General features: G+C 37.1%; 1 protein-coding gene across 7 annotated transcripts in view; it reads right to left on the reverse strand.

Moving 5' to 3' along the window:
* Window positions 1-26,572, reverse strand: part of BRAF (B-Raf proto-oncogene, serine/threonine kinase) — a 178,717-nt gene that overhangs the window by 81,630 nt on the left and 70,515 nt on the right. For 6 of the 7 annotated variants that reach the window (XM_044920226.1, XM_044920231.1, XM_044920230.1 and 3 more), the window contains exon 2: window positions 8,954-9,055. The exons of the other annotated variant lie outside the window; for it this stretch is intronic. In XM_044920226.1, the coding sequence (XP_044776161.1) occupies window positions 8,954-9,055 (102 nt within the window). The remainder of the gene's footprint in view (window positions 1-8,953; window positions 9,056-26,572) is intronic. 7 annotated transcript variants of the gene reach the window in all.

Genomic DNA, 26,572 nt, shown 5'->3' on the forward strand with positions numbered 1-26,572 from the left:
GAGATAATACAAATAAGTTATTACAGAGACTACCATATAGCAAAAGCCCAATAAATATTCTTATTAGTAATAAGTAGTACTAGTAATTGTTATGTTTATTACTGTTATCACTATATTACTTAGCTGAGTTTTAAAGATGACTCTACTAAATTATAAGCTAGTTGAAGGCAGAGATCATGTCAGATGTTTTTGAATTAAATAAAAGAGTACAGGGGCATCTAGGTGGCTCAGAGGGTTAAGCATCAGACTCCTGATTTCGGCTCAGGTCATGATCTCAGGGTTGTGAGACTGAGTCCTGTGTCGGGCTCCATGCTCAGTGTGGAGACTACTTAAGATTCTCTCTCCCTCTCTCTCTATCCCTCATGCCCAAACCTGCTCCTGCTCTCTCTCTAAAATAATAATTATTATTATAATAAAATTAAATAAATAAAAGAATACAAGAATACTTAATATCATTAAGATAACAATATTCCCCCAAACTGATCTACAGATTCACTGCAATCTTTATCAAAATCCCAGTGGCTTTTCTGCAGAAATGGGCAAGCTGATCTTAAAATTCTTATGTAAGTGCAAGGTACTCAGAACACCCAAAATAATCTTGAAAAAGAACAAAGTCGGAGGATTTAATTTCTTCATTTCAAAAGTCACAATAAAGCTACAGTAATCAAGACATGTATATTGGAATAAGGATACATGCATAGAACAACACAGTAGAAATGAGAGTCCAGAAACAAAGCCTTACATTTATGGTTAACTGATTTTCGACAACGGTGCTGGTACCACTGAATATCTACATGCAGAAGAATAAAGTCGGACTACCACCTAACATTATATTCAAAAATTAACTCAAAATGGATCAACCATACACCTAAAATTAACAGCTAAAACTACCAAGCTCTTAGAAGAAAACACAGGAGTAAATCATCATGACGCCAGATAAGGCAATAATTTCTTGATATGATACACTAAAAGCATAACCACCAAAGAAAAAATAGACAAACTACACTTCTCAAAATTAAAACTTTTGTACTTCAAGAGACACTACCAAAAGAATGAAAAATAAATCCCACAGAATAGGAGAAAATATTTACAAATCATATCTGATAAAGTTCTATTATCCAGAATATACAAAGAACTCTCACAACTCAACAATAACCCAGTTTAAAAAATGGGCAAAAAATATGAATTGATATTTTTCCCAAGAAGATACAGAAATAGCTAACAAGCACATGAAAAAGATGCTTAAAGGGATGGCTGGGTGGCTCAGTTGGTTAAGCGTCTGCCTTTGGCTCAGGTCATGATCCCAGGGTCCTGGGATCAAGTCCCACATCAGGCTCCCTGCTCAGGAGGAAGTCTGCTTCTCCCTCTACCTGCTGCTCCCCCTGCTTGCGCTCTCTCTCTTGCTCTCATTCTCTCGCTCTCTCTCTGGCAAATAAAATATTAAAAAAAAAAAAAAAGATGCTTAACATCTTTAGTTATCAGGGACCTGCAAACCAAAACCACAATGGGACACCGATTCACAACTACTAGCATGACTATTCAAAAAACAAACAATTTAAAAAAATGAAACAGAAAATAAGTGTTGGTACTGATGTGGAGAAAGTTAAACCCTCATACACTTCTGGTGGGAATGTAAAATGAAGCAGCCACCTTGGAATAGTCTGGTAGTTCTTCAAAGAGTTAAAACATCGAGTTACCACAGGACACAGCAATTCCATCCCTAGGCATATAGCCAAGACAACTGAAAACATATGTTACACAAAAACTTATATATGAATGTTCATAATACCTTTATTCATGACAGCCAAAAAGAAGAAACCCAAATGTCCAAAAACTGATAAATGGATAAACAAAATCTGTATATCCATATGATGGAATAAAAAGGAATGAATGCTACACGCTACAGCATGGATGAATTTTGAAAACATTATGCTAAGTGAAAGCAGCCTATCACAAAATGCCACATCACGTATGATCCCATTACATGAATTATCCAAAAAGGCAAATCTATAGAAATACAAAGCAGATCAGTGGTTGCCAGGGGCTGAAGGGAATGACTGCTAATGGGTAAAGGGTTTCTTTTTCTAGTATTTTGGAATTAGTGATGGAATTGATGATGATTGACAACTCTGTGCATATACTAAAAAACCACTGAGTGGTACACTTTAAAATAAAAAAGTGAATCTTGGGGCGCCTGAGTGGCTCAGTTGGTTAAGCGACTACTTTTGGCTCAGGTCATGATCCCAGGGTCCTGGGATAGAGTCCCACATCGGGCTCCCGGCTCAGCGGGGAGCCTGCTTCTCCCTCTGACCCTCTTCCCTCTCATGCTGTTTCTCTCTCTCTCTCTTTCAAATAAATAAAAATAAATAAATAAATAAATAAAGTGAATTTTACAGTATGTGAATCATTTCTCAATTAAGAATGGAAGGAAAACTATCTACAGATCTACTTTAAACAAATGGGAAAAAGCAGTGAAATAAAATTATTCTTTTAAAGATTTTATTTGAGAGAGAGAGATCGAGCACAGGCAGAGGGAGAAGCAGACTCTGCTGAGCAGGGCGCCGGACCTGGGACTCAATCCCAGGGCCCCGGGATCATGACCAGAGCAGAAGATGCTTACCCAACTGAGCCACCTAGGCACCCTGAATTTTTTTTTATCATTAGTTCATTAAATTTATTCTTACTAAACTTCATCTTACAAGACACAATGAAATCTTGCAGACTACCCAAAAATGGTATTTAATGAACTGCTCTGCATTCCACAGGAAGCACCTTGCTTCCAGTATTTTCATTTGTTTTAACAAAATTTCTCTGCATTATCCTGGATTCTACACAGACTAAAGATCAAAAAGGCAGCATCATAGTAATGATATAGCAGTTAAGAGCAGAATCTGAATTCAGAATGTCTAGATTCAAAGTTTGACTATACCATTTACTAACTGTGTAGCCTTAACCATGTTATTAAACTTCTCTGTGCCTGAGTTTCTTCATCTTTATAAAATGAAAATGAGAATAGGAAGTATAACTCATAGGGTAGGTTGAGGATTAAATGATCTACTATATGCCTGGAACAGTGTCTGGTACATAGCAAGTGTCTGGTACATAGCAACTCAATAAATGTTAGGAGCTCCTACAGTTATCATCCACCTGTCTGCAGGGAACCCTAGCACATATGTAAATTCTGTGGTAGCTAGGACTCAGTGTGTAACACTAGATAAGTAGGGTAATTCCAGAAAACACCATTCCTTCACTTCAGGAATCCAATATATATCAGGTCCAAAAAGAAGAATCTACTACTAGAAGAGCATCTAGCATTATATCTTATACACAGAAGTCATTCAAATAATTTGTTGGATGAGTGAAGAGAGAAAAATTGGGAGAAAAAGAAAAAATTCTGGGAAATAACTTATCTTTTCTTCCTCTGGATGATGATTTAAAAAAGGGATCAAAGATTAAAAAGACAAATTTGAAATTCTTTAGAGTACTACAGCTCATTTCACTATAGTTATCATCAAGGGAATCAACAGAATTTTAATTATTATTCATGTCAGTAAGAGAAAATCTAGAACAACTTAAAAGTTTTAAAATAAATTAGTACAAGGAAAAAAGAAAAGAGGATTTTTGATGGTGATATAACCGAATTCACTCTGTTCTGCTACAAGGAAGAGATGCAGGGATAGGTAAAGATGTTTCCCGTGGAAACATCAAACATATAGGAAACATTATTTCCTGTGTTGAAATGGTATGGATTGAAATAACCAGCCTAACTCCTACTTGTCAGTCTCAAACCAATCTGAAGCCAAATTGTGAACAATGGAAAAACTTCACTTTTTAGCCTCTTATTTCAAGAAATGTAAACACAGTCCTGGTGTAGGGATGTATGTGATCCCATCCCACTCGATGAGATGTAAAGGAAAAGACTTGTAGGGGATTTGGAGGGAATAATTTCTTCCTTGAAAGAGCTCAGTACACAAGAGAGCCTCTGTGATCCTGGCGTCCTGTTTTGAGGTGTCCTATGAGACCACACAGATCTGTTGCAGTCATGACCGAAAAGCCAAAAGGACTGTAGAGATCCACCCCAGCATCTGGTAACTTTGAGCTGTAGAACCAATGTTAAAATAATTTACCTCCATGCCTCTTGTTATAGGAGGGGAAAATAAAACTCCTATTTGTTTGGGCAACTTGTGATTGTTTTTTGTTTTTCTATAGCTAAAAGCATTTGTAATTTTTATTTTTTTATTATTTTTATTTTTTTAAGATTTTATTTATTTATTTGACAGAGAGAGACACAGCGACAGAGGGAACACAAGCAGAGGGAGTGGGGGAGGGAGAAGCAGGCTTCCCGCAGAGCAGGGAGCCCGATGCGGAGCTCGATCCCAGGACCCCGGGATCATGACCTGAGCCGAAGGCAGACGCTTAACGACTGAGCCACCCAGGCGCCCTGCATTTGTAATTTTTATAGATCTCCTAGATTTATTCTCTAATTTTTTCTCATCTTTCCTCTAATATTTTCCATCTATGTTTTTATTCTGCTTTCTAGAGATTTCCTTAACTTTATAACATTTATTTATATGCACAGAGCCATACATATACACATACATTTACATTTTCTGCTTAACTTTTATACTATTTTAATTATTTTAATACCAAGAGCTCTTTCTTGTGCTCCATTAAGACTTTTGTTTTAGAACAGCCGTGAAACAAGAACAGACTGTCTTAGCTCTGATGTTAATTATAGTTATTTTCAGGTTTTCATCTTCGCTGCACTGTTTCTGAGTTTCTTTTGGCCATTTTTGCTATTATCTTTCCTGTTATAAGCTTTCTTCCAATATCTGCTTATTCTTAGCTATCCATTTATATTTAAGACTTAAGAGCTTTTAAGATGTCAATACTACCCAAGCAATCTATGAATTCAATGTAATCCCTATCAAAATCCCAACGTGTTTCAGAAACAGAAAAATCTACCCTGAAGTTCTTATGAAATCTCAAAGGATACTGAATAGCCAAAACAATCCTGAAAAGGAGAAGAAAGCTGGAGGTCTCACAATTCCTGATTTCAAAACTTAATACAAAGCTACAGTATTCAAATAGGTATAGTATAAAATGGCATAATGTTGGACATAAATACCGGTGGAAAAGAAAACAAGAGCCCAGAAATTAATTCTCACATACATGGTCAAATGATTTTTGACAAGGGCACATGTCAAACTTTCTATACAAAGGACAGTCTTCTCAACTGTCCTTTTATAGAAAGGACAGTCTTCTCAACAAATGGGGCTGGGAAAACTGGATATACACATGCAGAAGATTGAAGCTGAACTCTTACCTTATACCATACAGAAAAATTAACTCAAAATGGATCAAAGACCTCAACAAAAGGGCTAAAGCTGTAATTATGTATCTTAGAAGACAACAGAAAAAAAGTTTCATGACACTGGATCTGGTAATGATTTCTTGGATATGACACCAAAGGCACAGTCAATAAGAGGAAAAATAGGTAAGTTAGATGTCATCAAAATAAAAAAAAAGACTTCTGCACAAAACATAATAAACAGAGTGAAAAGGGAACCTGTGGATTAGAAGAAAATATTTGCAAATCGTGTATCTAATTAGGACTGATACTCAGAATATATAAATAACTCCTACAACTCAACAACAAAATAAACGACCCAATTAAAAAATGGGTGAGACTTAAATAGACATTTCTCCACAGAAGAAATACGAATGGCCAATAAGCACATGAAAAGATGCTCAACATCATTAGTCATCAGGGAAATACAAATCAAAACCACAAGATACCACTTCACACTCATTAGGATGGCCATTACACACACACACACACACACACAGACGGAAAGAGAAAGTGTTGGCAAGGATGTGGAGTAATGGGAGCTCCTGTGTATTGCTAACAATATTGCTAACAAATGAAAAAGGCAGCTGCTGTGGAAAACAGTATGGCAATTCTTTAAAAAATTAAACACAGAATTACCACATGATTCAGTAATTCCACTTCTGGGTATATAGTCAAAAGGAGTAAAATCAGCATTATTCATGATAACAAAAAGGTAAAAACGACCAATCACTGATGGTATCCATTGATAGATGAATGGATAAACAATATGTACAATATTATTTAGCCTTAATTAGCAAAGAAACTTTAACCCATGCTACAACACAGATAGACCTTGAAGACATTATGCTAAATGAAATACGCTAGTCACAAAAGGACAAATACTGTATAGTACCATTTATTTGAGTAGTCAAGTTCATAAAGAAACCAGAATGGTGGGTCTCAGTGGATAACTAAGAGACTAGATTTTTCATTGAAGGGCCTTCATGTATCAGTACCCAAAGGTCTTTTCCCTGGGCCTCGCCAACCTTCCCCAGGGAAAAATATTGTCATTGCCAGGCAGGCTCCTCTTCATAGTATATCAAGTGGTGTAAGTTCCATGTTTATTGTCTCTAATTCAAAAATTTATGGAGCACTCAATATGTGTCAAGAATGATGCTATTTCATAATTATAAACTTAATGAAACCTTCAATTACTTCATGTGTGATAGTATTCCCATTTTACCAATGAGGTGAGGTAATAGGAAGGTTAGGTAACCTATCTGCAGAAACTAAGACACAGCTAAGATTCAAACACAGGGCCTGTGTGACTCCAAAGTTCACCTTAACCACTATATCACAGGGCTTTCTACAGAGAAATTGTGTAGTGTTTGTCCCTGAGAATGCGGATCTACATGCTAAAGATATAATCTATGAGGTATGGTCTCCTGTATATTATCCTAGTTAGATGTAATTTGAACATTAAAAAGCCTGAAGAGTGTGAGTGTGGAGGAGGCAGCAAATCCCTGCTATACTCAAACACGGTTATTGATGTAAATGTATTACAACTAAGCATGGGGAAAGTCTCCCAAGACATAGAAGTGGCTGGCAGAAAAACTGTTGCTTAAGTTGTCTAGTTCTAATTAACAAAGAATTACTATTTTCTTTTCTTTTTTTTAAGATTTTATTTATTTATTTGACAGAAAGAGACATAGCGAGCAAGGGAACACAAGCAGGGGGAGTGGGAGAGGGAGAAACAGGCTTCCCACTGAGCAGGGAGCCCGATGCGGGGCTCTATCCCAGGACCCTTGGGATCATGACCTGAGCCGAAGGCAGACGCCTAATGACGGAGCCACCCAGGAGCCCCTCTTTTTTTTTTTTTAAGATTTTATTTATTTATTTGATAGAGAGAGACACAGTGAGAGAGGGAACACAAGCAGGGGGAGTGGGAAAGGGAGAAGCAGGCTTCCCACTGAGCAGGGAACCCGATGCAGGGCTTGATCCCAGGACACTGGGATCATGACCTGAGCCAAAGGCAGACACTTAACAACTGAGCCACCCAGGCACCCCAAGAATTACTATTTTCACCAGAACTCTGCCTCCTTATGGCTCCTGTTCTTGTCCTCCTCAGACATAAAAGTAAATCAGCATGGAATATTAGAAAGTACACTAATCAGTCTTCAGAGGTATGAATTCTAGTCCTAGTACTGATATCTGGCAGCGTGCTCTGGGGTAAGCCATGTGAAGAAGACAACAGTTTATTAGGGTTCTTTCCAAACTTCCAAATTTATTTTAGAAATGCAAACTTAACTTGTAAGATTTAACGTGCCCTTTAAAAGCAATTAGATTATTAAATTGGAAATTTAGTTTAGGAGTCTATCAATCCATGCCTAAAAATCTCTGGCATTTGAAGGCAAATGGTAACCTGATCATTTGTAATTTGGGGTTATATTCCTGTATGACTAGTGATTACAGCTGGAGCCAGCTTTTACAGAGACAGGCAGTATGAGTGGTGGTGAGCAGTGTGGGCTGTGAAGCCCGACTACCTGGATTCCCTGACAGCACGCTCGTCATGGAACCCAAGTGACTTACAGAAGGAAACTGATGCCAAGAAAGCTTATCTGTGATTATAATAGTAACTACTACCTCACAGGATTAAGAACAATGACTAACTACTCTATAAATTTACAGTGATGTTCAAAGCTTGATACAAAAGCCTAAAGGCACTATTAAACAGTAAAGCTAAGCAATTTTGAGCTATTTAAATATTATATATTTTACCTATTAAGAAAGCAAAAACCAATTTGGGGGGATTTGTTCTGGAAAAAAGATATTTTACCAGGAAAAAAGATATTTTATAAAATTCGCCCCATTTCCTAATACGGTAACTAGTTTCCTAACCTCTACAACCGAATGCTTTCTATTTTTTTATTTTTATTATTATTATTATTATTTTTTAAAGATTTTATTTATTTATTTGACAGAGAGAGACACAGCGAGAGAGGGAACACAAGCAGGGGGAGTGGGAGAGGGAGAAACAGGCTTGCCACGGAGCAGGGAGCCTGATGTGGGGCTCGATCCCAGGACCCTGGGATCATGACCTGAGCTGAAGGCAGACGCTTAATGACTGAGCCACCCAGGCGCCCTTTATTATTATTTTTTAAAAGATTTATTTATTCATTTGACAGAGAGAGACACAGTGAGAGAGGGAATACAAGCAGAGGGGGTGGAAGAGGGAGAAGCAGGCCTCCCACCAAGCAGGGAGCCCGATGCAGGGGCTTGATCCCAGGACACCGGGATCATGACCTGAGCCAAAGGCAGACGCTTAACGACTGAGCCACCCAGGCGCCCCCCCCCCTCTTTTAAATAAGTTTTCCACCAAGGTATATTTTTAAGTTTATACATGACTTCTCCTTTAGTTTTGACATTTTTCCAAATTACAAAATACTGCATATTACTGTAACAAGTGAAACAAGATTAAGAAGTATAAGAAAGACAAAGGTATTCACCTTCCCCTTTCTCATCTCATCTCCTAAGAGAAACAATATTACCAGTACAAACGCTTGTGATAAGTTCATGCTTTTATTTTCAAAATTACAACAGATATGATACTCAGTAGCTTACCTCCAGATATATTGATGGTGGATTATGCTCCCCACCAAATTTGTCCAATAGGGCTTCTATATGTTCCTGTGTCAACTTAATCATTTGTTTGATATTCCAGACCTGAAAAATATTTTTAAATGAATTAGAATATTTTTATTAAAATATTGCAGCAACTGCCAGCATTCCTTGAAATTTAGGGCTTAGAGACCTGTTTAATATAGCAATTTTTCCCATTTATTAAACATCTTAAAACTCTTTTCTACACTAGTAATACAATAAACTCTCAACTGTAAAAGACTCAAGTAATAGATAAATATTCAGAATAAATAATGAAAATCTCTTTTTCACCTTCCCCACATTCCTGGACCCCTTGCCAAAAATGTTAAGTGCTATTTACAGTTTGTTATGCATCCTTCCACATCTCCTTTTAATTCAAGTAAATATCATAATACATACACATACAAAATATACAAAAACATGTAAGTATTATATATAAAATATATTTTTAACACTTGCTTTGTCATTCACTGAACAGCATGCCTCAAAATTCTTTCCATGTCAAGACATACATATTTTACTTCTTTAAAATGGTTAAGTATAGATACATTCATTTCGTAATATTTTGACACTGCTTCTCTCAATGGTTTTCAAACTTCAACAGCAACCTAACAGTGGGTGGACATGGATGATTTTAGGAGAAACAATTTCCAGATCTTCGATGTCTATATGTACTCTTTCTAACTGAATGGTTTGAGAACTAGTTCTTTTTTCCTCTCCCTTTAAAATCACCACATTGTAATTCTCCACTCTCTTCAAGAAAGGCAAAATTCTTATCCATCTCAGACCCTACTAAGGTGCACTATTCTGAGATGTGCAAACTCCAAAGTACCTAACAAAGAAGTGGTAAAAATCCCTTGAGAGAAAGCAAGGTGTGTGTGTTGGGGGGCAGGCGGAAAGCGATTAAAATCAGGCCTTTATCAAAGAAACAAATTCTTGGCGGGGTTCTAAGCCTCATCCATTTAGCCATCCAGCCAGCCTAGAATTCAGAAGTCAAGTGGTTATAGTACAGGCACATATTACATGTTTAAGATACATAAGTCAGTTTTTTTTCCCTGATTAAGACCGAGTCCAATTTATCTGGTTAGAGAACGTGCTTTGCAAATTACACTATATGCTAGATACTCTATGAGTTGCATGATCTAAACCAAAGATGAACAGCATAAATACAATACACACTAGAAATTATGGCCTTTTAAACTACTGCTGTAATTTAAAAATGTGAGATAATTAAAAAGTGTACAAGAGGGAATAGATAGATGAACAAGGGGGTTTCAGGACCATCAGTTTACTTAATAATTCCCTTATTAGAGGACATGTAGATTATTCCATTTTTCTCAACCTCAAACAATGCTTCAATGAATAGTTCTGAGCTGCCTTTCTGGGCAAAGGTACAAGTTTCCCTTTTAGATATCAAGGCACAGGATTCCTGAATTGAAAGTTATGTGCATTAAAAAATTTAATAAATGTGTCAAATGGCCTTCCAAAAGGAAAAAGTACTAAGTCATACTCCCATTAAGAGGGTATCCCATCAACACTGGGTATTATCAAACTTTGAAACTTTTGCCAATTTGAAGGGGAAAAGATGATCTTTTGTAGTTTCAATTTCTATTTCCCAGAAAACTGAACATTTTTCATGTTCATTGGACATTTACATTTTTTTGAAAAATTCCCTATCCACATTTTTTTATTCTATTTTTTTCTTGTTGATGTATAGATACCCTTTGTTCTAGATATTTTATATACTAATCCTTATCCTCCTCCAAATGTTGCAGTCTTTTCTTGTTTTTCACTTTATGTCTCATTTGTCATACAAAGTCTTGCTACTCAAGGTGTGGTCTATAGACCAGCAACAGCATAATCTCCTGGAAGGATGTTAGAGTAGCAGAATCTTAGGCCCCATCTCAGACCTACCGAGCTTTAACAAAATGATTTATATTAAAATTTGAGAAGCAATGACAAAAGTTTCCTTTTCTTTCTATGGTCAGATATTGCAACATTTTCCTTTATGACTCCATGGATAATTTCTCATAACCCTCCAAAAGCATTAGATGTCTTCTTTTCTCTAGCTATACTTAACTCCCCAGGTGATCTTATCCAAACTTATGGCTTTATATGCCAAATATGGACTGATGAAGCCCAAATTTTTAAATCCAGCTCTGTCCTCTCAACTCCAGACTCTTTTTGTCCAAATGCCTACTGAACATCTCTACTAAGAAAACGAACAGACATCTCGTTCAAAGACTAACTTATGATCTACTCCACAACCCTCCCAAAATTTATTTTTCCCACAGTCCCAGAGAAAATGATAACCTCCTTCTATGATGAGTTCATTGACCACCCAGGCAGAACAGCTTTATAATAAGAATTTTGATATCCTAAAATTGATTATGTTTTTCATATCTACTAGTTGCTTTGAGATCAGAAAGATGTTCTATTCCTCTTTTGTCTCCTCATCACTTAAATCTTGAGTCATAGTCATAAACAGGTATTCAATCAGTGCTGAAGTTAAGATTCAAGCTGTCTTTAGAACAGGGTCAGAGAGAAAAAAATTAATCCTAGTTCAGTGATTCTTTCCAGTCCAGCAAATTGAAGACTTTATAACCCACAGCAACTCCCCCTTTTTTAAAGCTCCATAGTAAAATCATGTGCAGTAAGGGTAAAGAACCACTCCCCCAAGGGATGGGAGAGAGAAAGGAAAAAAAAAATTGGATTAGCAAAGGAGAATGAGTGTGAGGAAAATGAGGGAACGGAGCTGATTAAAACTGATTAAAAATTTTTTGCTGGGCAGTAGAAAATGATTGGTTTGGTGATGTAGGGCAGGGCCAGACCATGAATGTCCAGAAATAAGATTTCTTATCTCCCCAAACAAAAGTAATTTTATATCCAAAAAATGAAGAAAAATCACTACAAGCCCTTGTTGAAATTAAAGATGAGTCTGGGACAAAAAATTCTTTCAGATTTCCCCAGAAGAGTAAGAGAAAGAACTTTGATGATACTTATAAAATAGAAATATATTAAAAAACAGGATAAAGGGGCGCCTAGGTGGCTCAGTCGGTTAAGCATCTGACTCTTGATTTTGGCTCAAGTCATGATCTCAGGGTCCTGAGATAGAGCCGTGCAACCAGCTCTGTGCTCAGTGTGGCAGGGGGGTGGGGTGGGGTGGGGGGGGTGGGCGGGTCCTACTTGGGATTCTTTTTCTCCCTCTGCCCCCGACCCCTTGCCGTGCATGCGTGTGAGCACCCATGTGCTGTCTCCAAAAATAGTTTTGTTGCTTTTTTTAAAAGTAGAATAGGATATTGTAAAACTAAAAGGAGATAGTTTTGGCCTTAACATGTCTTCTTAGAAAAGATGAAGAAAATCTTTTTCAACAATCCTAAAAGGGAAATGAAAGAATTAAAAACAAAAGCAAAAAAATTCAAGAAGGGTACTAGATTTCCTGTCCTGTTTTGATCTCTTCAGTGGACCAAAGCAATTAAAACCAGGTAATTTTAGTAAACAAGTGATCATTTCTAGTGACTTTACAAATGGCAAAATTCTCTCCCCCTAAAAATATTTTTTTAAGAGCCTACCTCAGAAGATGCCTATGTTAAAATATAAATTCAGACAAACTACTAGGGAAGGAACTACAGGGAAACAATTGTACAAAAAACTACAGCCACCGGCTTCCTTCCTCCCAATAAAAAGGCATCAAGTCCAGATTATTATATGATTGGTTTCAATCAAACCTTTAAAGAAAATCTAATAACAATTATTAGTAGATGATAGCATATAAAAAAGAAAAATCTTCCAAATTCATTTTTGAAACTAGCAAAATCTAGATGTCCAAACTTGACATAGATAATACAAAAAGAAAAAGAAAACCACAATAATCCAACCTGTGAGGATAGAAAAAAAAATTTTTTTTTTTTAAAGAGAGGGAGAGAGTGAGGGAGAGGCAGAGGGAGAGAGAGGGGCAGAGGGAGGCTGGGGCAGAGGGAGAGGAGGAGAGAGAATCTTAAGCAGGCTCCACACTCAGCACGGAGCCTGACGGTGGGGCTCGATCTCACAACCCTGAGATCATGACCTGAGCTGAAATCAAGAGTCGGACATTTCACCACATCAAAAACTAATGATGTATTATATGGTGACTAACATAACATAATAAAATTTTAAAAATTAAAAAAAAAAAAAGAGTCAGACCTTAACCAACTGAGCCACCCAGGCGCTCTGGATAGAAAAACTGTTTTCCCTCTCCCTCTCCCCAACTCTCCCTCTTGCTCTTTCTTTCAAATTAATGCTAGTCATTCATCAGGAATCCAGTAAAGTCATACCTTAACAGGTCGAAGGAGAAAATTACAGATTATAGATGCCAAAAAAAAATGACTATTACCAAAGATAAAAAATTTTAAATAAATAATTCAAAAAGAGAGACATGGTCCTAAAGTTTCAGAAGAACTGCTACAAGAATTATGGTACTGTAAGCAAGAAGGCTAGACCATCACTCAGTGAAAAAGATTCTAAATAATTCCTCTAAAATAAAAAAAAAACAAATACACCAGCAGCTTGGGAAAGAAATCAAAACTAATAAATCACAGACCAAAATACAAAAGGAAGTTTCTATTGAGATAATTCTAGAATATCTCCAAGCTTAAAGACAGCACATATAAAAAGAAAGCATGAGGAAATGATAAAGACTGTAATTTTAATCATATAGTCATTAAAATAAAATTTCAGCTGAAGTAAAAAGATTAGAGCTGAAGAAAGAATTAAAGAACTAGAAGAGGATTCAGAGAAAATTAGCCAAAAGGCAGAGAAAAATGAATGGAAAATAGGAAAGACAAAGAATGGAATTAGTAAATCCAGAAGCTAAACAGACAATGGGAGAGATATTTGAAGAAAGGATGGCTGTAATTTTCCAAAACAGTTGAAAATAAAATTACTCAAGAGTAGCACAATGAGCCCTGTGTCCTGGCCATGACAGATAAAACTAAATCCACAACCATACAGGTTGAAGTCAAAGTGCATAAAAGTTCTTAAAGTCAACCAGAGAGAGGGGTGCCTGGGTGGCTCAGTCGTTAGGCATCTGCCTTCAGCTCAGGTCATGATCCCAGGGTCTTGGGATTGAGCCCCGCACTGGGCTCCTTGCTCAGCGGGAAGCCTGCTTCTCCTTCTCCCACTCCCCCTGCTTGTGTTCCCTCTCTCTCTGTGTCTCTCTCTGTGAAATGGATAAATAAAATCTTTAAAAAAAAAAAAAAAGTCAACCAGAGAGAAAAGAAAAATAAATTAGATAGCATATTTCTTTTTTTTAAAATTTTATTATGTTATGTTAGTCACCATACAGTACATCATTAGTTTTTGATGCAGAGATCCACGATTCATTGTTTTCATATAACACCCAGTGCTCCATGCAGGACGTGCCCTCCTTAATACCTATCACCAGGCTAACCCATCCCCTTACCCCTCCCTCCCCTCTAAAACCCTCGTTTGTTTCTCAGAGTCCATAGTCTCTCATGGTTCATCTCCCCCTCCGATTTCCCCCCCTTCATTTTTCCCTTCCTTCTCCTAATGTCCTCCATGCTATTCCTTATGTTTCACAAATAAGTGAAACCATATGATAATTGACTTTCTCTGCTTGACTTATTTCACTTAGCATAATCTCCTCCAGTCCCATCCATGTTGATGTAAAAGTTGGGTATTCATCCTGTCTGATGGTTGAGTAATACTCCATTGTATATATGGACCACATCTTCTTTATCCATTCATCTGCTGAAGGGCATCTCAGCTCTTTCCACAGTTTGGCTACTGCAGACATTGCTGCTATGAACATTGGGGTGCATATGGCCCTTCTTTTCACTACATCTGTGTCTTTGGGGTAAATACCCAGGAGTGTAACTGCTGGGTCATAGGGTAGCCTATTTTTTTAATTTTTTGAGGCAGCTCCCTACTGTTTTCCAAAGTGGCTGTACCAACTTGCATTCCCACCAACAGTGTAAGAGGGTTCCCCTTTCTCCACAACCTCTCCAACATTTGTTGTTTCTTGCCTTGTCAATTTTTGCCATTCTAACTGGTGTAAGGTGGTATCTCAATGTGGTTTTGATTTGAATTTCCTTGATGGCTAATGATGATGAACATTTTTTCATGTGTCTGTTAGCCATTTGTATGTCTTCTTTGGAGAAGTGTCTGTTCATGTCTTCTGCCCATTTTTTGACTTGATTATTTGTTTTATTTATTTGACAGAGAGAGACACAGTGAGAGAGAGAACACAAGCAGGGGGAGTGGGAGAGGGAGAAGCAGGCTACACAAGCAGGGGGAGTGGGAGAGGGAGAAGCAGGCTTCCCGCTGAGAGCCCAATATGGGGCTCGATCCCAGGACCCTAGGATCATGACCTGAACCGAAGGCAGACGCTTAACAACTGAGCCACCGAGGCGTATTTCTTAATAGTAAAAGAAGCCAGAGGATAGTGAAATGACTTCAAGATACAAATGAAAACAGCTGACAACCTAGAAAAGGGAAACTGAACCCAGAATAATGTAGAAGAATGGTATGGGCATGTTAGACTGATCAACAGCCCCCAAAATATCTACATTCTAAACCCCAGAACCTATGTTACCTTATATGACAAAAAGAATTTTGCAGATGTAATTAAGTTTCTTTCTTCTTTTTTTTTTTTTTGCAATTAAGTATCTTGAGTTAGGGTAGATTATCTTGGATGGGCCATAAATGTTACTACAAGCATCCTTATAAAATGGAATTGGAGGGAGATTTTGTTACAGAGGATAAGGTAACATGAAGATAAACCAGAGAGATCTGAAGATGCTACACTGCTGGCCCTGAAGTTGAAAGAAGGGACCATGAATCAAGGAATCCAAGGAATGCAGTTCTAGAAGCTGGAAAAGGCAGGGATATGTGCTCCAGAGGGAGAACAGTCTTTTGACGCCTTGATTTTGGCCCAGTGAAACCCACTTTGGACCTCAGACCTTCAGAATTATTAAGAGAATACAGCTGTGGTATTATAAAACATCAGGTCTGTGGTCATTTGATACAGCAACCACAGGAAACTAATATAAATGGGGAACCTTAACTAATAAACACAAGAGTAAATCTAAATAAGCATAAGCTATATAAAACAACAAAAACAATGATAACAACTATTAGGGGAAAACGGCCAGCACTAAAGCATTCTAAGACCCACCTATTATTCAAGAAGAGGGATCCTGGAACATCTTCATGTGCCAGACAGATGTCAAAACAACACAGGAGTCAGCTTAAAGGAACTCCTACTGGCCAAATTTGGAAGATTATCAGCAAAAAGAGTAAAAACTATAACTACAACAGATTGCATACATAAAATAAAAACTCACTAGTCCATAAAAGTAAGAAGTGTGTTTTGGGCGATGTTTGCCACCACTGTAGGTGACTATTACATCTTTAGAAAACTAAACATTACTGGAAAAGAATTATGTATTTATCTTGCCTTTTTGGGGGAAAAATTCTACTATTCCCATTTGATGTGGGAAGCTCTCTTTACCAAAAAAAAAAAAAAAAAAAAAAAATGCCAGCTAATATAAAATCACTGATTCAGGAAAGGATCACGGGAGGCTAAAGCCATTAGATGAAAAGCTAATAAAGAACAGGAATACTCATATAGTGTCAAAGCATTTCTGCAGATTAAAGACAAAGGGAAACACACACCTTTACAAGGAGATGTGGCTTTGAATCATTAATAGAGGGACAATCTGACAAGTGCCTCTTAATGTGATGCAACATAAACGACACATTATCTATCACCCATGAAGTATATGTGCAAAACATTTATATAGAATCAAATCAAACTTTTATACTTAACTTCTAATTTAGAAGAAATATCCAGGATAAAAAAATATGCTAAAGACACCACAATGAAATAATCAAGAAAAGAGAAAATATGGGACATTCATTAAGACATTTACCTTTCTCTTTGAAAGTCAAAGCCATGACAACCAGAGAAATCCAAAATGTGGGACACTGCAGGACAAGTGTAATAAATCATGTCATGGGAAACAAAATGGTGGGTGGTCAGTTGAAGACTCTAAGATAACAACTACTAAAAGACAACAACTAATTCAATGCATGCACAAAAAGGAGATCTTAGTTCAGGGATGGAGGATAGTCATAAAAGACATTCTTAGGATAACTATGTAAATTTAAACATGGACTTCATGCAATTATGGAATTGTTAATCTCTCTAAATGTATTTTAGACAGGTAAAATAATTTTCCAGGACCTATAAATCTAGCAAAATGTTAATAACTGTTGAAGCTAGGTAGTATAGGTAATATCTATGTAAGTGTTCAATGTACTGTTATTTCCACTTTTCTGTAGGTTTGAGTTTTTCTCCAAACTTTTTATTTCTTTTTCCTTTAATTCTTCCCAACAATGCTTTTTCTCTTAAAGTCTATTTTATGATACAAACCTACCTACACTAGCATTCTACCACTACTTGCCTGATATATCCTTTCTCATCTTTTTACCTTATTATTATTATTTTTTTAATTACATAGGCTCCATGCCTAGCATGAAGCCCAACATGGGGCTTGAACTCACAGCACTGAGATCAAGACCTGAGCCGAGATCAAGAGTGAGACACTTAACCAATTGAGCCACCTAGGCGCCCTTCATCTTTTTACTTTCAACCACTGTGTGTCTACTGTAAATGAATTATGCATAGTTCTTTTTGCTAGCTTGTTTTGTTTTAAACATATTTATTGGTGTTTTAATTAGACAATTTGGTTCACTTACATTTTTGTAAATTTGATTTATTTCTTAAAGCTGATTTATTTCTACCATCTTATTGTGTGTTTTTCACTTACACTGCTTTTTCTTGATTTTCTGACTTCTATGGAACTGATCAAGTTTTGTTATTCTTCCTTTTTACCTCTATATACCAGCTACATTCCAGGCCATAAAACATGTTTCATAACTACAGAAAAGTATTATTAGACAAACCATATTCCTTTATCATGATGCAATTAATTTAGAAATCAGTAACAAAATTTGAATATATTTTGAAAAGTTCAATATTCACTTATTTTAAAAATCTTGAAATATTAGAAATAGGGATCTTTTAACTTAATACAGTGTATCTATAAGAAACCTGCAGCAAACCCTATGACCCAGCAATTGCACTACTGGGTATTTACCCCAAAAATACAAATTTGGTGATCTGAAGGGGCACATGCACACCAATGTTTATAGGAGCAATGTCCACAATAGCCACATTATGGAAAGAGCCTAGATGTCCATCAATAGACGAATGGATAAAGAAGATGTGGTATATATATACAATGGAATATTATGCAGCCATCAAAAAAATGAAACCTTGCCATTTGCAACAACGTGGATGGAACTAGAGGGTATTATGCTAAGCGAAATAAGTCAATCAGAGAAAGACAAGTATCATATGATCTCACTGATATGAGGAATTTGAGAAACAAGACAGAGGATCCTAGGGGAAGGGAGGAAAAAATGAAACAAGATGAAACCAGAGAGGGAGACAAACCATAAGAGACTCTTAATCTCAGGAAACAAACGGAGGGTTGCTGGAGTGGAGGGGGTGGGAAGGATGGAGTGGCTGAGTGATGGACACTGGGGAGGGTAAGTACTATGGTGAGCACTGTGAACTGTGTAAGACTGATGAATCACAGACCTGTACCCCTGAAACAAATGTTATATGTTTAAAAAAAAAAAAAAAAAAAGGAAGAAACCTGCAGCAAAATATCACAGTGAAAGGTCAGGCATAAGACAAAGGTACCTGTTATCACTGTATTATATAGAGGAAGTTATAGTTAATAGTGTGGAAAGAAGATATGAAAAAGGACATAAAAATTTCAAGAGTAGAGATAAAAATTTATTTGTAGGAAACATGCTATCTATAGAAAAACTAAAGAGAACCTAGAAACCATTAGGGCTAATAACTAATATCTATAAAGACTAATGTAAGAATTAGTTTAGCAAGGTGGCTGGATATAAGATCAAGGATACAAACGTTATACAGTATTCCAGTGCATCAGCCAGACCCAAATAAAAAAGGATGCCCTTCGGGGTGCCTGAGTGGCTGAGCTGGTTAGGTGTCTGACTCTTGATTTCGGCCCAGGTCATGATCTCAGGGTTGTGAGATCTAGCCCTGCGTTGGGCTCTGCGCTAAGCGTGGAGCCTGCTTAAGAGTCTCATTCTCCCTCTCCCTTTCCCCACCTTCCTCTTTTAAATAAATATTTATTTATTTATAAATTTAAATTATTTATCTAAACAAACAAGTAAATAAAAACATGCCCTTCACAATAACAACAAAAACCATAAAGAATCTAGGGATAAATCCTTTAAGATTTTATTTATTTGACACAGAGAAAGTGAGAGAGAGAGACAGAGAGCAAGCACAAGCAGGGGGAATAGCAGGCAGGGGAGAAGCAGGCTCCCTGCTGAGCAAGGAGCCCGATGTGGGACTCGATCACAGGACCCGGGGATCATGACCTGAGCTGAAGGCAGCCACTTAACTGACTGAGCCACCCAGGCGCCCCAAATCCTTTTTTTAAAAAGATTATTTTTAAGTAATCTCTACACCCAATGTGGGGCTCAAACTCACAACCCCAAGATCAAGAGTCACATGCTCCACCAACTGAGCCAGCCTGGAGCCCCTAGGAATAAATGTAATAAAAGATTTGCAAGACCTTTGTGGAGGGAACAGGAAAATAATATGCAAATGCGTAAAAGAAGACTGAGAAGAGAAACTCAGAGGACTCCGCAGGTTAATTGCTTCCTCTCAGTAGCCTATCAACAAGCTGACTCAGCAGGTGTGAGTTTACTCAATGCAAGAAAAGACTGATGAAAGAGACAAAGAGCTCCCCTTTCTAATAAGGCCATTTCATCAACCTCAAAGTTCCAATTACTGAGGAGCCCTTTCCCTGGCATATTCTAGTTATGTCTACTCTAAGTACACATCTATGTGAAGATAATAGAGCTCAGGGGAGTGTGTGTGCTCTGGCACTTACTGTTTCCCACCAAATCTTACTTCACATTTATGCCATGTGATGCATGTGTGTATGTACATGCCCCAAACCTTCATGTGACAAAGACTAACATAAATGCTTTTTAGTATGAAGACTCAATATCATAATAATCTCAATTTTCCCCAAATTAATTCAGTGCAAGACAATAAACAAAATACTGAGATTTTTTTTCCCTCATGGAATTTGGGAAACTGATTCTAAAATTCTTATGAAAGCACTGTAAAATGATAGCCTTTTAACTATTTTAAATAATGAGAGTAACACTGTACCATATATACAGTAAGACTATCCATGTATCATGGACCATATAATAAATAATGCTGGGGTAACTGGCCATCCTTATGGAAAATGTCAAATAATCCAAAAGAAAAATGGGCAAAGGATTTATGAATAGGTAGCTGAACTAAAGAGAATTCAGACTATCCAACAGACACATGATAAAATGAATGACCTCACTAGGGCCCCTGGATGGCTCAGTCGGTTAAGCGACTGCCCCATGTCAGGCTCCCTGCTCAGTGGGGAGTGTGCTTCTCCCTCTCCCTCTGCTCCTCCTCCTGCTCATGCTCTCTCTCTCAAATAAATAAAAAAATAAATGACCTTATTAGTAATCAAAGAAACGCAAATTAAAATAAGAAATCATTTCACACCCATGAGACTGGCAAAAAATTTAGGTCTAACCATATACAGCAATAGGTGCTTCTCTATTCTACATGTGGATATAATATAAATGCATGAGAGTAAACTGGAAATATCCCGTTAAGCTGAAGATAGGCATTATGCTATCATCTATTATAATATTAACATATGTACAAGAAGTATTCATTGCAGTAACGTTTATAACAGCAAAATACTAGAAAATACTCCCTAAGAGAAAAATGAGCAAAAGAAAAAATGTAAAATGGAATACTATATATAAATCAAAATGAGGAACTAGAGCTAAATATATCAACATGGATACATCTCAAAAACACAACACTGAATGAAAAAAATCAAGTTCCAAGATACATACAGCTTTAAAATATGCAGTTAATATTGTTTATGGATATACACCCATGGCAAAAATTTAGAAGTCAGGGGAGGTGGATGGGAAATGGGGTAATTGGGTGATGGGCATTAAGGAAGGTGCTTGATGTGATGAGCACTGGCTATTATACGCAACTGATGAATCACTAAATTCTACCCTGAAACTAATAAAACACTATACGTTAACTAAATTGAATGAATTTATTTATTTACTTACAGGCTTTATTTATTTATTTGAGAGAGAGAGAGTGTGAGCAGGGGTGGGGTGGGGTGGGGAGGTGGAGCAAGGAGAGGCACAAACAGATACCGTGCTGAGCACAGAGCCAGATGTGGGGCCTGATCCCACAATTCCAAGATCATGACCCAAGCTGAAATCAAAAGTCGGATGCTCAACCAACTGAACCACCCAGGCGCCCCTTAACTAAACTGAATTTAAAATTTAGAAGCATACACGGGTATGATAAACACTAAATTCAGGATAATGGGTACCTCTGAAGATGAAGAGGGCAGGGAATAGGATCAAAGGATAAGCTCTGATTACTTCTCATGGTCTATAAGGTGCTTTATCTGTGTCTGTAATTTTTGTTTAGAAAATCTGAAGTAAATATGATAAAAGACTTAATTCAACAAAATTGGGTTACAGGTACATGGAAAATCAATATTATTATACTCTATACACTTCTTATATGCTTGAAAAAGGAAGGAAGGAGAGAATGAAGAAGGAAATTGAGGTGGTGAGTTGGTTAGCTCCTTCCATACTAAAAGCTGTCCTTTTATTTATAATTAGGGGGTAGCCCTAAACCTGCCAACTCCAATCTCTGTGCTCTAGAAAAAAACCAACCAATGAATACACAAAACTTAAAGAGAACTCACAGTCAGACTTCCCATTTAGAAAAGTCTAGACCTATATAACTGCAAAACTCTCTAATCAGCTTAGTCCTTTATTCATGAATATGAATAGACGGTCAAGAATCACCAGATATGAACAGCATGTTGACTACAGTTAATATTGTATTACATATTTGAAAATCGTTCAGAGATTAAATCTTAAGAGTTCTCATCACAAGAAAAAAAACTGTGACCATGTATGGTGACAGACATTAACTAGACTTACTGTGGTGATGATTTCTCAATATATACAAATAGCAAATCATATTGTATACCTAAAACCGATATAATATGTCCATTATATCTCAATAAAAAAAAGAAGGGCACCCGGCTGGCTCAGTCAGCAGAGCATGTGACTTTTGATCTTAGGGTCCTGAGTTCAAGCCCCATGTTGGGCATGAAGCCTACTTTAAATAAATAAATAAATTAATTAATTAATTAATAAAGTCAATCTCTGTCTTGAGAGAGAGAGAAAAGAAAAGAATCACAAGACCAGGAAAATCCAACAGAAGGAAAGAGAAAGATCACAATGAACAAACAGAATGACTAGGCAAGGAGAAAGTGGAAATATTAACATTTTAGAAAGTGTAAATAACAGAATGAGCATTGGTAAAGACCATGGCAGCAATCTGTAATATAAAGAAAAAATAAAGGTAAAGAAAATTCCAGAGAAATAGAGCAAAACAAAACAAAAAACAGAGATGGATAATACAAGTAAAAAGTTGATATGTTAAGAGCATATCTGGGAGGTTCAAAATTCATTTAACAAGAGTTCTAAATACCTAGAGGGTGTTACGCTAAGTGAAATAAGTCAGAGAAAGACAAATACCATGATTTCACTTATATGTAGAATCTAAAAACTAAACAAATGAACAAAGGAAAAAGCAGAAACAGACCCATAAATACAGAGAACTGATGGTTGTCAGAGGGGTGGGGGTGGGTGGTGGGCAAAATTGGTGAAGAGGAGTAGGAGGTATGGGCTTCCAGTTACGGAATAAGTCATGGGGATAAAAGGTACAGCATAGGGCATACAGTCAATGGTACTGGAACAGCACTGTATGTTGACAGATGGTAGCTATACCTGTGGTGAGCAAGTGTAACTCAGAGTTGTTGAATCACTATGTTGTACACCAGAAACTAACGTAACACTGTGTGTCAACTATATGTCAATAAAAAATTTTAAAAATAAAAAGTAAATGATTCTGACTCTGGAATTTTACATAGAGGCAAACTACCAATCAAGTATAAGGGTAAATGAAAATCTTTCTGGACATGTAAAGTCTCAAAAACTTACTTCAATAGGAATCATGGGTCTGAAAACATTCCTATCATTTGACTTAGCAAGTCCACCTCCAGGAATTTTACAAATCTCACACAAAACTGGAAAAACATAGTAGGTCCCTGGTTCTAGCCTTTAAAAAGGTAAGTCACCACATGAAAAAACATCAACTAATTTTTGAAAATGGCACTATCTTTACATAAAACAAAACAAACACAAAACAAGAACGGGAATAAACTGGTCTAATAAAAAAAAAAAGAAAGGAAAACACCCCATCAAAAGTCATGTTTCAGAGTAAACGGTTAAAAGACAGCAAGTGTGGTTTTAGTACAGTAAGTACGGTAAGCAAGAGGCACATGAAAACAAGAAAGAGGTCAGAAAAATTAAGCAAGAAGCCAGATTATGAAGAAGTCCTGAAATCCGTGGTAAGTAGTTTGGATTTTACTCTAAGTGCATTGAGAACCCAAACTCTCAAAACCAGGTGTGTGTGTGTGTGTGTGTGTGTGTGTGTGTGAGAGACATAATCTGACTGCTATCTTATTATTACTGACAATTATCATCCCGTTTTCTAGATGAGAATATTGTGGCACAGAGGTATTAAGTATTTTGCTAGTGAACAACAGTCAGGATTTAATTCTAGATAATGTAAATCCAGAGCAGTAAATATTATAATGCCTCTGAATATCACTCCAGTGAAGAATGGATTATAAGGAGGCAAGAGTGGATGCAAAGAATTCCAGTTGAGACTATGGTTGTAGGCTAAGCAAGAGATGATTGCTTGGACTAAAGTGGAAGCAGTGGAGATGGAGAAAAACTGGTGAATTTGGGATATATTTTAGAAGTAGAGAAAATAAGACTTACTAATAGATTAGACATGGGGAAGGGGTGGGAGAGAAAAGTAAGTCAAGAGCCAAAATTCTGATATAAGCAACAGGATGGACAATGATGCCATTTACTGAAGTGGGGAAATCAAGAGGGAGAGTTAGCAAGCATTATGTCACCAACAGGAGAGGTCAATGAAATTATCAAGGAGGCAAGCTGGCCATGCCTTAAACAGGGGCCAGAGGAGAGATGAAGCAGGAGATACATTTAGGTGTCACAGCACACTAATAAGCAGATCTCCAAGGGAGTATAGGCAAAGACTCAACCACAAGGCCCATCAATATTTAGAGGACTAGTAAAAAGAAAAATAGACACCACAAAAATGGTTGAGAAGAAATGGACACTGAGGTAGGAGAAAAACTATTCAGAGAAGATTTATTGGATAAAAACTGGAACAAGAATAATAGACAGAAGACACTAAGAAGGATGGAATTTTATATATCTGGTCATCACATTTATACACATTTGCAGAAAGAACAGCGCTGGGAGATAACACAGCATGTTTGTAGGCTAAAAGGAAAATCCAAAAGAGAGGGAGAAACTGATGATGTGGAAGAGAGATGCTAACTGCAGGAAAGAAGCCCCAGAGACAGTAAGAAGAGATGGAACCTGAGTCACAAGAAGAGGAATTAGACTGGCAGGGAAGGTCTCTGATAACAAGTGAAAGGAAGACAGAGAACACACAGCCCAATGCAGAGAGGTCTGCAGATTTGATGGTGAGATGAGAGCTGCATCTAACCTCTCAATAAAGTTTGCGGTGAAGTCCGCAGATGAGAGTGGGAGTTGACAAGTTTGCAATGAGTGGAAATGAAGTCTTAACAGGGAAAGTGAAGAAGCAGCAGCAGCACTACCAGCAGACAGGTAAAGGCCTATTGAGGTTTATGGCATAAATTTAAAGTGGTACATTCAACTGCCTGAGTGTAGGCAGGGAGACAGTACACAGTTGGTATTTTGTTAGGCCCATAAAATGAAAGGCGAGAGAGTCAAGGATATTTGTAATTGTTATAGTCATTCCCTGGTCTTAAAGTTGGTGGGTTGTGAAAAGACAGTTTCACTTAAGAAGGCTGAAGAAGTGCTATAGTCAGGGGCCAGACAGCTGTCTGGAATCTTCTTAAGATTAAAAAAGAGGTGGAGGGGTGCCTGGGTGGCTCAAGTCACGATCTGAGGGTCCTGGGCTAGAGCCCTCTCCTCCCTGCTCATGCTCTCTCTTGCTATCTCTCAAATAAATAGAATCTTTAAAAAATAAAAATAAAAAAGAGGTTGAGGATTTAAGAGTTTATTGATCATAGTTCCACAATAACTTTGGGCATGTAGAGAGTGAGAAATACAAAGAGGGAAGTAGTATTCATGAAATCAATAAGCAGAAAATATCCTGACTTTTCAGTTAAACTTGGAAATTAATCTAAAATTATCCAAAATGGAATAAAGGGAGGAAAGATTTTTTTTTTTTCTGGCTAATTAATAGCAGGTAGACCTTATAGTTTCAGGGATCCTGGAAAAACAAAACAGCACCAAAAATGAGCTATTTTATTATTATTATTTTTTTAATTTTATTTTTAAGTAGTCTCTACACCCAATTTGGGGCTTGAAGTCACAATCCTGAGATCAAGAGCTGCACACTCCACTGACTGAGCCAGCCAGGTGGCCCCCCCAAAACTTTTTTAAACTGTCCGTAAGATCATGCACTAAATTTATTTACTTTAAAAACAAGTCACTCTCAGTTTTCCAAAACCCTGGAACACCATTCCAGAGCACTGAGCCTTACAATTCTAAAATAAAAGATGTGTGGGAAAACATAAGTAAATAACTAGGGCATAATGGCCTATTAGGACTGTAAGCTCAGTGAAGTTAAGATCTATACCACATTGATCACTATTTCATTCCCAGCACCTAAGAACACTAGCATGAAGCAGGTAGTTTACAGGTCGGAGAAGTAGGAGCCACCTTAGTCAAAATATTTTCCATCTTTCTCAAATGAAGCTCCGTGAGAGAATTCAGTCCTAATGCACCAAGTGTGAGTCCAAGGCATTCTCTCTGATGTCTCGACAATGATGCTTATATGGCTCTCAAAAGAGACAGAGTTAAAAAATATGTTCACTAATTTTAGGTATTTTTTAGTAAATCCTGAAATAATGAACAATATTTTGTGAAGAGCACTTGGTGGTATGTGAATGTTTTCAGGATATGATGTTACAAAAAACATCACCTATTTCCTTTACTTTATGGGCTTTTCCCCTTCCCCAAAAAATACACTGTCGCGTTTTCAACAATCTTATAATTTCTCCCTCAGTATAAGATCTCGCCAGCTTCTAATTCCATTTTCCCTATGCCATGTACTCTAATAACAAGTGGGTGATAGGAATATTATGCCAGAATTGTGCTTTTCTAGTGCTTACTTTGTACCAGGCCCTGTTAACACACTTTGTGTGTTAACACACTACTTAAACCACCAGTTTGGTCACAGAAACATAAGAGAGCCTAGCC

This window comes from Neomonachus schauinslandi, chromosome 12 (genome assembly GCF_002201575.2).
Source record: "Neomonachus schauinslandi chromosome 12, ASM220157v2, whole genome shotgun sequence".
NCBI lineage: Eukaryota > Metazoa > Chordata > Mammalia > Carnivora > Phocidae > Neomonachus > Neomonachus schauinslandi.